Source organism: Mustela erminea, chromosome 10, assembly GCF_009829155.1.
Source record: "Mustela erminea isolate mMusErm1 chromosome 10, mMusErm1.Pri, whole genome shotgun sequence".
Lineage (NCBI taxonomy): Eukaryota > Metazoa > Chordata > Mammalia > Carnivora > Mustelidae > Mustela > Mustela erminea.
The window spans coordinates 66,660,916-66,673,059 of NC_045623.1; the positions used below are offsets into that span (position 1 = coordinate 66,660,916).

The 12,144-nt window shown below is 38.4% G+C and overlaps 1 protein-coding gene across 3 annotated transcripts in view; it reads left to right on the top strand.

The window, feature by feature from the left end:
* NDC1 (NDC1 transmembrane nucleoporin) overlaps window positions 1–12,144 on the top strand; it is a 45,392-nt gene that overhangs the window by 3,898 nt on the left and 29,350 nt on the right. For all 3 annotated transcript variants that reach the window (XM_032302283.1, XM_032302282.1, XM_032302284.1), the window contains exons 3-6: window positions 690–791; window positions 2,986–3,160; window positions 5,296–5,434; window positions 9,549–9,657. In XM_032302283.1, coding sequence (XP_032158174.1) covers window positions 690–791; window positions 2,986–3,160; window positions 5,296–5,434; window positions 9,549–9,657 — 525 coding nt within the window. The remainder of the gene's footprint in view (window positions 1–689; window positions 792–2,985; window positions 3,161–5,295; window positions 5,435–9,548; window positions 9,658–12,144) is intronic.

Sequence of the window (12,144 nt, forward strand, 5' to 3'; positions counted from 1 at the left end):
ATTCAGCAAATGTATTTCCTTGCTGTTTTTATTTCTCTTATTTATGTTTTTATTTTTATTTATGTTTTATTTTGTTTTATATATATATGTGTATACATGTATACACACACATATATGTATATATGTTTTAAACTGGGCCAGATTTTTTAAATGAAATATTGCTTGTTGAACTACTCTAAAATGTGAATATATTAGTATTTTTACAAAGGTATCATGATTTTTTTTTTAAATTCAGCATTTGAATGATTTATGGATTATGCTATTTCCAGAAATGTTACTTTTTTCATAGTAGAAGTTAATTGCATTTGTTAAGAAGAGATCTGAAAAATATTATTTATATTGTAAAAAGAAGCCTTGTTGGTATATTACTAAATGTGGTACTTCTCTGTTTCACATGAGGAAAGAGATTTGCATATGGTAGTATTTTTCTGATGTTAACATCTGGGTCATCTAAAAGAAATTCTAGTATAATTTTAAAGGACCCCGAGCTTGGTCCAAATAACTCACACTGTAGTTCTTGAGTTGATGTCCTGTGGGATCTGTCAACAGTGGATGAGTGAATTCTTGAAGAAAAGATAACTTTTAAAAGGAAAGTTACAGTTGTGGTTCAAACCCGTTTTCTGTTGCAATATACTGATCATGACTATATGACTGAATGAACTTACTAATTCATCTCTCTTGTGTTTTAGATTCTTTCAGTGATCTGTATAGCTCCTATGTAATCTTTTACCTCCTGCTGCTGTCAGTGGTGGTAGTAATAATAAGTATTTTTAATGTGGAGTTCTATGCAGGTGAGTTTTCAGATGTTAATCATCTTAAAAGTATGTGAATTTATATTATTATTATTAATGGCAGGCTCAGCGCATTTAGTATGTGGATGTGTGTAACAGGCTTGTTTTGTGTCAGCCTAAAGTGTACATACAGAATCATCTGCTTTGAATGTTTTAACTAAAAATTTATGTGAAGGTTCGTTTCTGTTTGAAGAATATTTAGAGCTGTTAGGACAAACATTGTATGATTTTACTTACATAGGAGGTTCTAGAGTCGTCAGATTCTTAAAGACAGAAAGTAGAATGGTGGTTGCCACAGGCTGGGGGAGGAGGGATTGGGGAGCTGTTTGCTGGGCACAGTTGTGGTTGAGGTTGGGGGGAAAGTCCTGAGGTGCATAGTGGCAATGGTTACACAAGAGTGTGAGCGTATGTATGCCACAGAACTACATGCTTAAAAATGGTTAAAATGGAAAAAAAAAATGGTTAACATGGCAAACTTTACTTATGTGTGTTTTACCACAATAAAAAAAATTTAGACCTTTTAATAGTTAACAGCTGCTGTTAAAGCTGTGACTCAGCAGATGTATTATAAAAATAACTCCTTTATAGGGTAGGAGATCAGGACCAGATGATTTCTAAGGTCCTTTTCAAATATAAAAGTCTATAATTCTATAGTTTGAAAAAACCCAGTTGTATGTTTTGCCTTGGGAGAATCACCTGCTAGATTCCAGAGCTTTTTCTTTTCCTGTTTTTCTTTTTGCTTTTTGTGCCTTTTCTGATTCCTGTGTCTGTACTTACGGTACAGTGAGAAGCTTCTTATTCGAGTATAACATCATTCCTCTTTTTAGCTCTTCAGTAGTTGCTTCTTAGAGCTGGTATAAAATTTCCAATCTTACTCTGGGTGTTATAACACATACCCTTTTCCTTTGCTTTCCTCGTCCCTCACTCCTCACTGCTGGATATCTTTTTCTGTTCAAGCCATACACAGATCTCCTTGGCTTATAGCACGTGCTCTTTTACATGGTCCCACATACTTAGGTCTTCTTGATGTAGATGCCACACTAGGGCTCTCTGCCTTGTCATTCTTAAAGTCTGATTAGTCACTTTGGCTCATTCCTTCAGCAAGCATTCTATGTGCTGTGCATTGTGTGGGGATAGGATATAAGTGTTACGGTCCCGGTTATCCTGAGAGGACCACAATTAATAGGGAGACAGACTAAACATCAAATATATTTAATTACAATACACTGGATAGTATGGGAATATATAATATAGGAGTACCATTTACCCAGCCTGGGAAGCTTCCTGGAGGAGGTGATGCTAAAAGGATGAATTGTATTAATTTGAGAAGGAAGATAATGATCCAGGGAAAAGGATAGCACGTGAAAAGGCTTAGAGATACGAGAAGATTTGGTATGTTCAGAGCATTATAAGCCAGTTGCACACTCAGTAGGTCTAATGGGCATTTCTTGGGGGGAAGAAGAGGTGATAGCAGCCTCTTTCTCAAAGTGTTAAGCACCTAAGCCCTCTCCCTTCACATGAATTTTCCATCTCTCTACAGTCTCTTTACTTGGAATATATTAAAAGAAGGATATGTATATGGTTAGATCAGGAAACCCTCTACTAGCTGTTTTCAAGGGTCAGCATCCCTCCAACCCACACTCACCTACCCGAATACACCCAGAAAACTTATTTTGATTATCTGAGAGGCATTAGAAATTCCTGTACAAACATTTATTTTGGTATTCAGTATTGTCATTATTTATGTATTTTGTGGTTTATTTTTTCACAGTTGGACTATATATTGACCAGTTCAAATGCTGAAGTAAAAATAACTTGTCAGAGGACAAGCACTGTCTTTTAAAAATTATGATTATTTCTTTTCTGGCACCTAAGAGAGTGGTAGGGTAGACACTATTTGAACTGTCAGGAAATTTTACTTAAAAAGAACTGAAAAATGTTAATCATGCTATCCTTAGGCTTCATCTCTCAGAATCTTTGATTTTTCTTTTTTGTGTACATCTTTGTGTATTCAACCTTTTCAAAATCTTTTAGGTTCAAATATTTAACTTAGAATTTTTCTGTACTTTACATTGACTCTCTGTTTCTTCCTCCCCTTTGGAATATTTGTGCAAGTATGAGAGGGAATAATAGTTCAGGTCCTCTGACTTCATTTGGTGCAGCCTAAAGCCATTGTAATGTGCTTTGTTTACAGTTGTGCCTTCCATTCCCTGCTCCAGACTGGCACTGATAGGGAAGATCATTCACCCTCAGCAGCTCATGCATTCTTTTGTCCATGCTGCAATGGGAATGCTGGTGGCTTGGTGTGCTGTGGTGATAACCAAGGGTCAATACCGTTTCCTTGTGGTTCCCTGCACTGGTACTGAGAGGTAATAGTAAATATATTCTTTTTATGGAACCTTGTTTAGTTACTAAGGTGATCTGCACAGATAAATAGTTTATGGACATTCTTTGCTTTCGAGACTTTTATGGAAGGTGCTTTTATATTTAATATCAAATGTTTTTGATATTTATGTTTGCTGAATTCAACAGGTTTTTTTAAGACATGATCTCTGCAAGGCGCTGTGCTAGGTGCTGTTGGATTTATGAGAGGGATTCATGCATAAACTATAAGGTGCTTGAGATTTATGAACAGGAGGGGAATTAAGCCATGGACACAAATGGGTGTGATAGGAGAGAAATAGGAACTTCTGTGACATGGGCTGTAATAAGATAGTGAGATGTGCACATAAACCTGTGGCAGTTCAGGAGGCAGGGAAGATCCCTGGCTTCTTGGAGGAGGTGGCATTTAGGTTGGGAGTTTAAGGAAGGATTGTATGGGAAGAATGAAGAAAAAAACTTTAAAATAATGACAACTACCTTCTTCAGTAGAGTACTTGTATAATTTTGAAACTGATACAGTTCTTTGGGCAAAGAGCACACACAGAGGTCAGGGAAAGAGAAAGGAGAAAGAGAATATTAGAGAATCTTGAGCAGGCTTCACACCCAGCACGGAGCCCAGTGGAGCTTGATCACATGACCCTGAGATCATGGCATGAGCCGAAATCAAGAGTTGGTCGCTCAGCTCACTGAGCCACCCAGGCACCCCATAAACTGTTAACAGTTCTTGAACACATGACATTAATACCAATTTCAGGTTGATATTCTAACTTTAAAAATCAATAAAGATTACGGTAGGGTTATCTGGGTGTCTCAGTGGGTTAAGCCTCTGCCTTCAGCTCGGATCATGATCTCAGGGTCCTGGGATCGAGCCCCACACTGGGCTCTCTGCTCAGCGGGGAACCTGCTTCCCCCCTCTCTCTCTGCCTACTTGTGATCTCTCTCTCTCTGTCAAATAGGTAAGTTAAAAAAAAAAAAAAAAGATTACAGTAGTAATCTTAAGTTCCCAATTTTCTTTCTTCTTCTTCTTCTTCATTTTTTAGATTTTATTTATTTGAGAGAGAGCATGAGTGTGGGATGGAGCGGTAGAGGAAGGGGGAGAACCAGACTCCACACTGAGCAGGGAGCCCATCTTGGATAGAGTCCTAGGATAGCCCTGTATCCTAGGACCCCAGAATCATGATCTGATGCTGAAGGCAGACACTTAACTGACTGAGCCAGCCAGGCGCCCCTATACTAATGAATATTTAATTTCTTTTTGTCCCTCAATTACTATTACATAAGGCAGGGTTTTTTTTTCCCCTAATTTGTTTTTTTTTTTTTTTTTTTTTTTTTTTTTTAATAAGCCTTTACATGAATACACATTCCCTTTTCTCTGAGGCAAGTACGTAGGAGTAGAATGGCTGGGTCATAAGGTTTTTTTTAATTAAAATTTTTTTTTTTTAAATTTATTTAACAGACAGAGATCACAAGTAGGTGGAGAGGCAGGCAGAGAGAGAGGGGGAAACAGGCTCCCTGCTCAGCAGAGAGCCCGATGCGGGGCTCGATCCCAGGACCCTGGGACCATGACCTGAGCCGAAGGCAGAGGCTTAACCCACTGAGCCACCCAGGCGCCCCATTTTTTTTTTTCTTTTTTTTTTTCTGTGATGCCTGTTTATTCCCCACACATTTCTTGTCACCGTGGCTATCACTCAAGTTAGGACACTCAAACTAGCACTCAAGTTAGCACTCAAGTTTTCTTTAGTGAGAAGGGTCCCTGTGAAGGATTGCCCAGTTATAAGAGACAACACAGAGAGAAGCCCAAAATGATGGCATCTCTAGCAGGTCCATAACATTCAGTTCTAGTTCCTCTCCGTCTAGATACAGCATACCCACCTGTAAGCAGCGTTGGGGACATTCATACCCTTTTCAGATTTCCAGAGGAAGAGCTAACACGTTAACCTTTAGAGAGGTCAAATTCTCATGCATCAGGGTGAGGGTTTTGTTCATCTCTTGCCCGCATTGAACCTGAAATGAACTATTTTGTTAGAATTTGGGACATTTAATAAATGATTAAGTCAAAGTTTGAGCCTAAAGAAGTGATATGTGTCCCTGACTGTCGAATTAATAACCTGTTTCTCTCCAGTTTAAACAGCCCTGCTGCACAGACCTGCTTAAATGAGTATCACCTTTTTTTTCTACTGGCTGGAGCATTTATGGGCTACAGCTATAGTCTCCTGTATTTTATTAACAACATGAATTATCTGCCATTTCCCATCATACAGGTAAGATAGCATTTGGGTGTTACCTTATGTCAGAATTTGGCAGATGTAAACTTGCCTTGATGTATATATATATATAACTGGCCTCATCTGATTAACTCAACATGTGGTCAGTAAAACTTAGGACTGAGATCATCAAAATGCCATTTGGAGAGGAGAGACTTGTCTTCATGAGATTTTAGCATATGTGTGAGAGCTATCACTGCCCTTGCCACTGCCGCTCTGAGAATACTGCTTTGGCCCACTCTTTCCCACCCTGCTAGGTAATGGCAGTGGCTGTGACCTAGCAGGGCTGGGGGAGGATGATGATGACATTCATGCAGTATACCTCTGTGCAGCTGCCAGCTTCTTTTTGAACCTAAGAACTCATGGGCTTGACGATATGCAAGTAAGTATAGAATGTCAGTTACTGCCTCAGATCTTTTCTAGAACAAGGCATGGTGTGTATAAATAAATAAAACAGTTTTGACTAGGACAGTTGGAACTCTCTTTCAGTTAGGTTTTTAAAAATCTAATCTGGTAGGAGCCTTCTGTGCAACTAGAACTACCTTCTAAAGCAGGAGAAAGAAGTATCAGTTGAGATTTCTCCTATGGGGTCAGGGTTCTCCCCAGGCTGTTCCCACTCTTCCTGGCTGTGTTCTTAGTTGCTTCATTCCTGTCCTGTGGCAGGCCGAGGACTGGGCCTTGGAGCAAAAGTCTTAGAACCAGCCCCTTCCCGTTAGGACCCAGTCTGGTGGGGAGGGAGTGATGTGTGAACAAATGTGAGAGTAAGGGAGTATCTAAATTAGGCTTCTCCTGGTTTCCCTGAAGAGCAGTCTGTTGAAAATCCACGTACTGCAGGAGGGAGTGTTCACAGAAAAGGAGCTGGCCCTTCCCTCCCTGCAGACCGTGAGTGTATGAAGAAAGAGTCCCAGTTAGAAATTCTTCACGTTTTGAGAACATGAATTAAAAGCGGAGTATCAGCTTTACCACTTTAAAATTTTATAAGGAAGAAAACCCCTGAAATTCTGTACAGAAATATTCATGCTAAATCATTTTTTTATAATATAATTAGGAATATGAAGAAGAAAAATGTTAGCGAAACATGAAATACCCCCAAATACCTTGCTCCTTCCTGAACCTCAGTTGAAAGTGACCATTTGTTTAACTTCACATATAGGCAGTAGAGTAAATGTAGGGGCAGGCCAGTAATTGACAGTACAAATAAATTGTTCCTATTATGCAGTGTCACATTTGCCTACTAAATTTGCCTACTAAATTTTTTGTAATTTCGTTTGGCTAAATTTTATTCTTGTATCCCAGAAGTTTCTCTTCTGATGGTAATATTTAGCTTTGACTTCAGGTTCAGCTCTGGCAGAAGTTTAGCTTCTAACATTTGGTCATTCACTATTTGGCCAAAATATGTTTTGGGGGCATCTCTTGGAACCATAAGTGTATAGTGCTATTTGGTCTGCCCAGCTGGGTGCTCTCTCCAGCCTGGGGATGGTTGGAATAGGTTTTTTTTTTTTTTTTTAAGATTTTATTTATTTATTTGACAGAGATCACAAGTAGGCAGAGGGGCAGGCAGAGAGAGAGATAGAGGGAAGCAAGCTCCCTGCTGAGCAGAGAGCCTGATGTGGGGCTTGATCCCAGGACCCTGAGATCATGACCAGAGCTGAAGGCAGAGGCTTAACCCACTGAGCCACCCAGGCGTCCTGGGATAGGGGTTTTGTTGGGTGGGTGCAATAGAATAAGGGAGGTCAGGATTTTGGCAGGAGCAGTTGAAATGATGAATCTTTGTGCCTAGGATCATAGCTTCTCATCTATCACGTTTGTAACTGCCTTTGTTTGCCCAGCTGGATATATTTGCCTCCTCAGAAGATTGAGGGGGAAGAAGGACACCATACCTTAGCTTTCCGGCATACCAGAGCCTGATCTACGTTATATAACCTTCCCTTATGTACTTTAAGTTGCTAAGGAAAGCAGGATTGATTTTTCAGGAAATTGTAAGCTCAATGTAAGATCAGACCTATGTCTTCTTCTGAACCTCCATAAAGTGATATGATGGCAATAGCCATTTACTTTTTTCTTTAACTGGACAAGCTGATCAGGGAATGTTAGACCTTAAAAAAAAATTATTTTTTATTATTTTTTTACAAACAGTAACAACCATTATTATTAGCATCATCATCATCTTTTGTGATGTCAGATTACTTCCTAAGAGTATAGCGGTAACATTTCAATTAAAAAATATTCAAATAGTATAGATAAAATGAAAATTCCTTTGGCCATTCTGGGGCCAATCTCAGTCTTTACCTCAGAGATAATTGTGACCAGTTTAGTGTAGACCCTTTCCTGTACATTTACCTATAGAATGCCTCCAACGTTATGTATCTTGTCAGGTGGAGCCTCCATAAACAGTTTTATATTATTCCTATTATTCAGTAACTACTGTTTTCATGTAACTCTGAAAGATTATGTCTTTTTGGAGATCTAATTCTAACCAGTTTACCATTAGCTTATTAATTTTTCTTTAAACTAGCCTGTAGTTCTAAAGCCAATTCCATTTATCAAACTCTTAATGACAGACTGATAGGGAAAAGCAGAACATTAGCGAGGAGGAGAGGACAAAGAAGTGGATGAACAACAAGACAGGGCTTGGCAAGTTCTAGGCCAACAAGACTGAAAGTATTAGATGAGATAAGATTTATAGAGCCTGGCATGTAGTAAATCCTCAATAGAGGGTAGTTTCTAGCTAAATAACAGAAGAAACCCAAAAAGGGAATTGAAAAACACTTCAGCTGGGAAGCAATAAGAGGGTATATTAGCTATTCTCTGCATATCTACTGAAATGCCTACCTGCTTCCCTCTCCTCTTTGGACCCTGTGAGTAATGGTTGAGGTGAGAGCCTCAGTGGAAATAGTATAGGAACTATACTCTTTACTGGGTGAGGGGGTGGCGGTGGTGTCAAATAAGAAGGTTAGCATCCAGTGGCTGCATGGAATTGTGCAGTTCCATATCTCAGACTTTGAATATATCCAAATAAACCAGGATTCTTGAAGCTGTGTGGTTAGTGACCAAGTATTCATATGGGCTGCTTTTGGCAAAGATACTGTAGGAGTTCACAGATATGGTATGAAGATAAAACTTTTACCTATGTACTGTAATTATTTGCTCTTCTTTAGCTTCTGAATTTCCTTAAAGAAGGATCAGTCATAATAGAAGCATAAAAGAAGACTAGAATTTGGGAAATTCATCTTTGCTGCATTAAATTTCCTTAGGTTCTTTCCAATAATTTAAAAATATTTTTTTCCATTGGTATTTTTGGGGCAGGAATGGGAGGGGGGCAAATACTCTTTATTTCACAAAAGCTTAGTTTTACCAGGAAAAAAGCATTTCACATTTTTTCTTAATTGATATTTCTTTCTTAGATTGTTAGAATTGAAGGTACTACTCATTAGTGCACTGTTCAGCTGGGTCAGCCTTCTTAGTGCACACATAATTGGAGACATGCCTTGCTCAGTGCTGTAGAGAGAAGCACTAGAACTCAGGTCTCCTGACTCAGTCTAGTGTCTTCTTCTGCCTCCTGTTTTTCTTGAAGATAGCATTTAAAAACAGTTAGTGTAGAGGCAGTGTGTACATTATATTTAAGATTACATTCTCTGAAACTGGCCTGCCTGGATTAAAATGTCAGGTTTTCCTTTTGCTAGCTGGTAAATTGGTTCAGTATGCCTTGGTTTTCTCATAAATAAGATGCAGATAATAATGGAACCTTCTCTATAGGGTTGTGCTTAGAATAGTACCTGGTACATGCTAAAGAACCAAAGAATGTTAGCTGCTGTTGTTCTGGTCATATGTTTTTTGTGCTTACTCCGTCTCTGTAGTTCTTAGTGTAAGTATAGATCAGTATTGTTAATTATGTCTGCTCTCGTATCAATGAGATGTTGTATAATGTAAATATTAAATATTTTATCATCAGAAATTACTGATTTTTTAACCTCTGGAATAAACTTTGTCTTTTTATACAGTGGTTATGCTTTTTATATGTGGACTGTTTTAGTTATGTGCTTGCTTTAAAATAAAATTGAACCTCTACTTGGATGTGTCATTTGATTCTGTTTTTCTTCTTTTTTCATAGCAATACAAATTCTTACGCTTCAGGAGATCTCTGCTCTTGTTAGTTAAGCATAGTTGTGTGGAATCACTGTTCCTGGTTAGGAATTTTTGCATCCTTTATTATTTTCTTGGTAAGAATTTCTGTTTTTTGATACAGTGTATGTGTTATCTCATTGCTCAGAAAATGTCAATTGCAAAGCCATTTTTTATTGTATTTGTATGTTTCTTAATTGTAGGTATGTGATTAGTCCAACTGATTGATTGTTTAGATTTTCATAGAGTATTTACTTAGTTAACAATATTGTTAAAGAAAATTTGGTATATACAATGGGATATAATTCAGCCTTAAAAAAGGAAGGCAATGCTGTCACAAGCTACAACATGGATGAACCTTGAGGACATACTAAGTGAAATAACCCAGTTGCAAAAAGACAAATACTGCATGATTCTACTTATCTGAGGTATTATTTGAGTAGCCAGACTCTTAGAAACAGAAAGTAGAATTGTGCTTGGCAGGGCTGTGTGGGAAGGGGAAAGGAGGATTGTTGCTTGGCGGGTAGAGAGTTTCAGATTTTCAAGACAAAAAAGTTCACGGCTCCATTGCACAAATTGCATATAGTGTGTGTACACTTAAGGTTAAGATGATAAATTTTGTTATGTGGTTTTTACTACAATAAAAAATGCTTTTAAAAAATATTGTATATTCTGTAAATAACCTACTCCTTTTTATAGCTTTTTATAACTTGGTACTAATATATTAGAAATATCCTGCTGCTGAGGGGACCTTATAGAATTTGTTAACATGAATTCTAAGTACAAAAATTGATGTACTTATTTAATATGATGAACAGTTCAAGTTGAGTGGAAAACATTAAGCTCAATAGCAACACATAATAATATATAAACAAAATTCAACATCCTAAAATACTCTTTTCAGACTATAGGTTTCCCCCATCATCTGAAAGTAGAGAGTTCCTATGAAACCTTCTGTAAGCCAAATGGCACAAAGTGAAGAAGCAATAAGCTTTAATTTATATGGGAAGATCTTTGAGTATCTCAAACCCCCAAAATAACCTCTCTTAGGCTTTGCTAATGCCTTCGGACACATCTTGCTAACTCATGCACAAAGCAAATGGGGATAAAGCGCAGAAGCTCACAGACACAGTTGAAAGCTCTGGAGGCTTGATGCTGAGATGCTGAGTGTACTTCGCAGGTTAGGAACTTGGCTGCACCCCTCTCACCATTCAGGATGCCCTGCTTCTGTGCAGTGACAGTTCTGGCTTGGGACAAAACAAGTGCTGAATGCTGTTTTCCCTTTTGTGCCTTATTTGTAAATTTGGATTTCTTTCAGTTGGTGAAAACAGGTGCTAGCATAGGCCTTTCATAAAAGTGAAGTGACATAACACAAACTGGAAAAGGGGATACCTATATAACTTTCTGCTCCTACTTTTTCCTATGGAATAATTTTAGAGTTGTTCTCACAGGGCATAGGCCATTCTGTTGTCTCCTTCCTTCACTTGTAGTTTATATAACCCATTTTTCTACATTGCCCTTATAATTGTCATTTAATGTTAACACTTGGTTGTTTTGTATTAACCTGCTACCGAGAGTCTGGATGTTTCCTACAATTGTATTGTACAATTGGGCTGACGTTGCAGCCAATCAGCATTTCCGTGGTCAGCTGTATCTTCTATAACCCACTTACGTTCCATTCAGGTTTCATTTCAAGTGTTACCACTTTTCATTTTTTTTGTTGCACTTTGGTCTTTTTGGCCAGTGTCCTCTTTCAGTTACTCGTTTTTGTAAAATGTTGTGTGGGCTTTTCAGGGAGACAAAGAGACAGCACAATTACACATTTTGCTGTCTGTGCCTTAACTGAATGACCGGTCACCAACAGACTTAGTAAGAAGGGATGTGATTAGTCACAAATTATGGTGTGTATCCATTATCTACATACTGATTTGTGTACTGAAAAGCTAGAAGTACTGTGTTCAGTTGCTCACAGTAAATATACTGTGGTAACTGAAATTTGAATTGTGTTGTTGGGGGACTTTTGTGATTTAACTTAACTGCCACTGAAATATGACTGAAATATGTACGTAATCTGACCCATGCAAAGCAAGGACTTCTGTATTTAGAAATTATTCTCTTTTCCTGACCATTTTTAAAAAAAGATTTATTTGTTTATTTTAGAGAGAGTGGGAGTCTTAGGAAGCAGAAGGAGAGAGAATCTCAAGCAGACTCCCTGCTGAGCACAGAAAGTCAGGCTTCTTGATCTCACAGCCAAGGGCTGAGAGCATGACCTGTGCTGAAATCAAGAATTGAATGCCTGGGCGCCTGGGTGGCTCAGTGGGTTGAGCTGCTGCCTTCGGCTCAGGTCATGATCCCGGGGTTCTGGGATCGAGTCCCGCATCGGGCTTTCTGCTCAGCAGGGAGCCTGCTTCCTCCTCTCTCTCTCTCTCTGCCTGTCTCTCTGCCTACTTGTGATCTCTCTCTGTCAAATGAATAATAAAAAATCTTTAAAAAAAAAAAAAAAAAAAAAAAAAGAATTGAATGCCTAACTGATGGAGCCTTTTAGGCACTCCTTCTGCCCACTCATAATCAAACAATGTAGCATT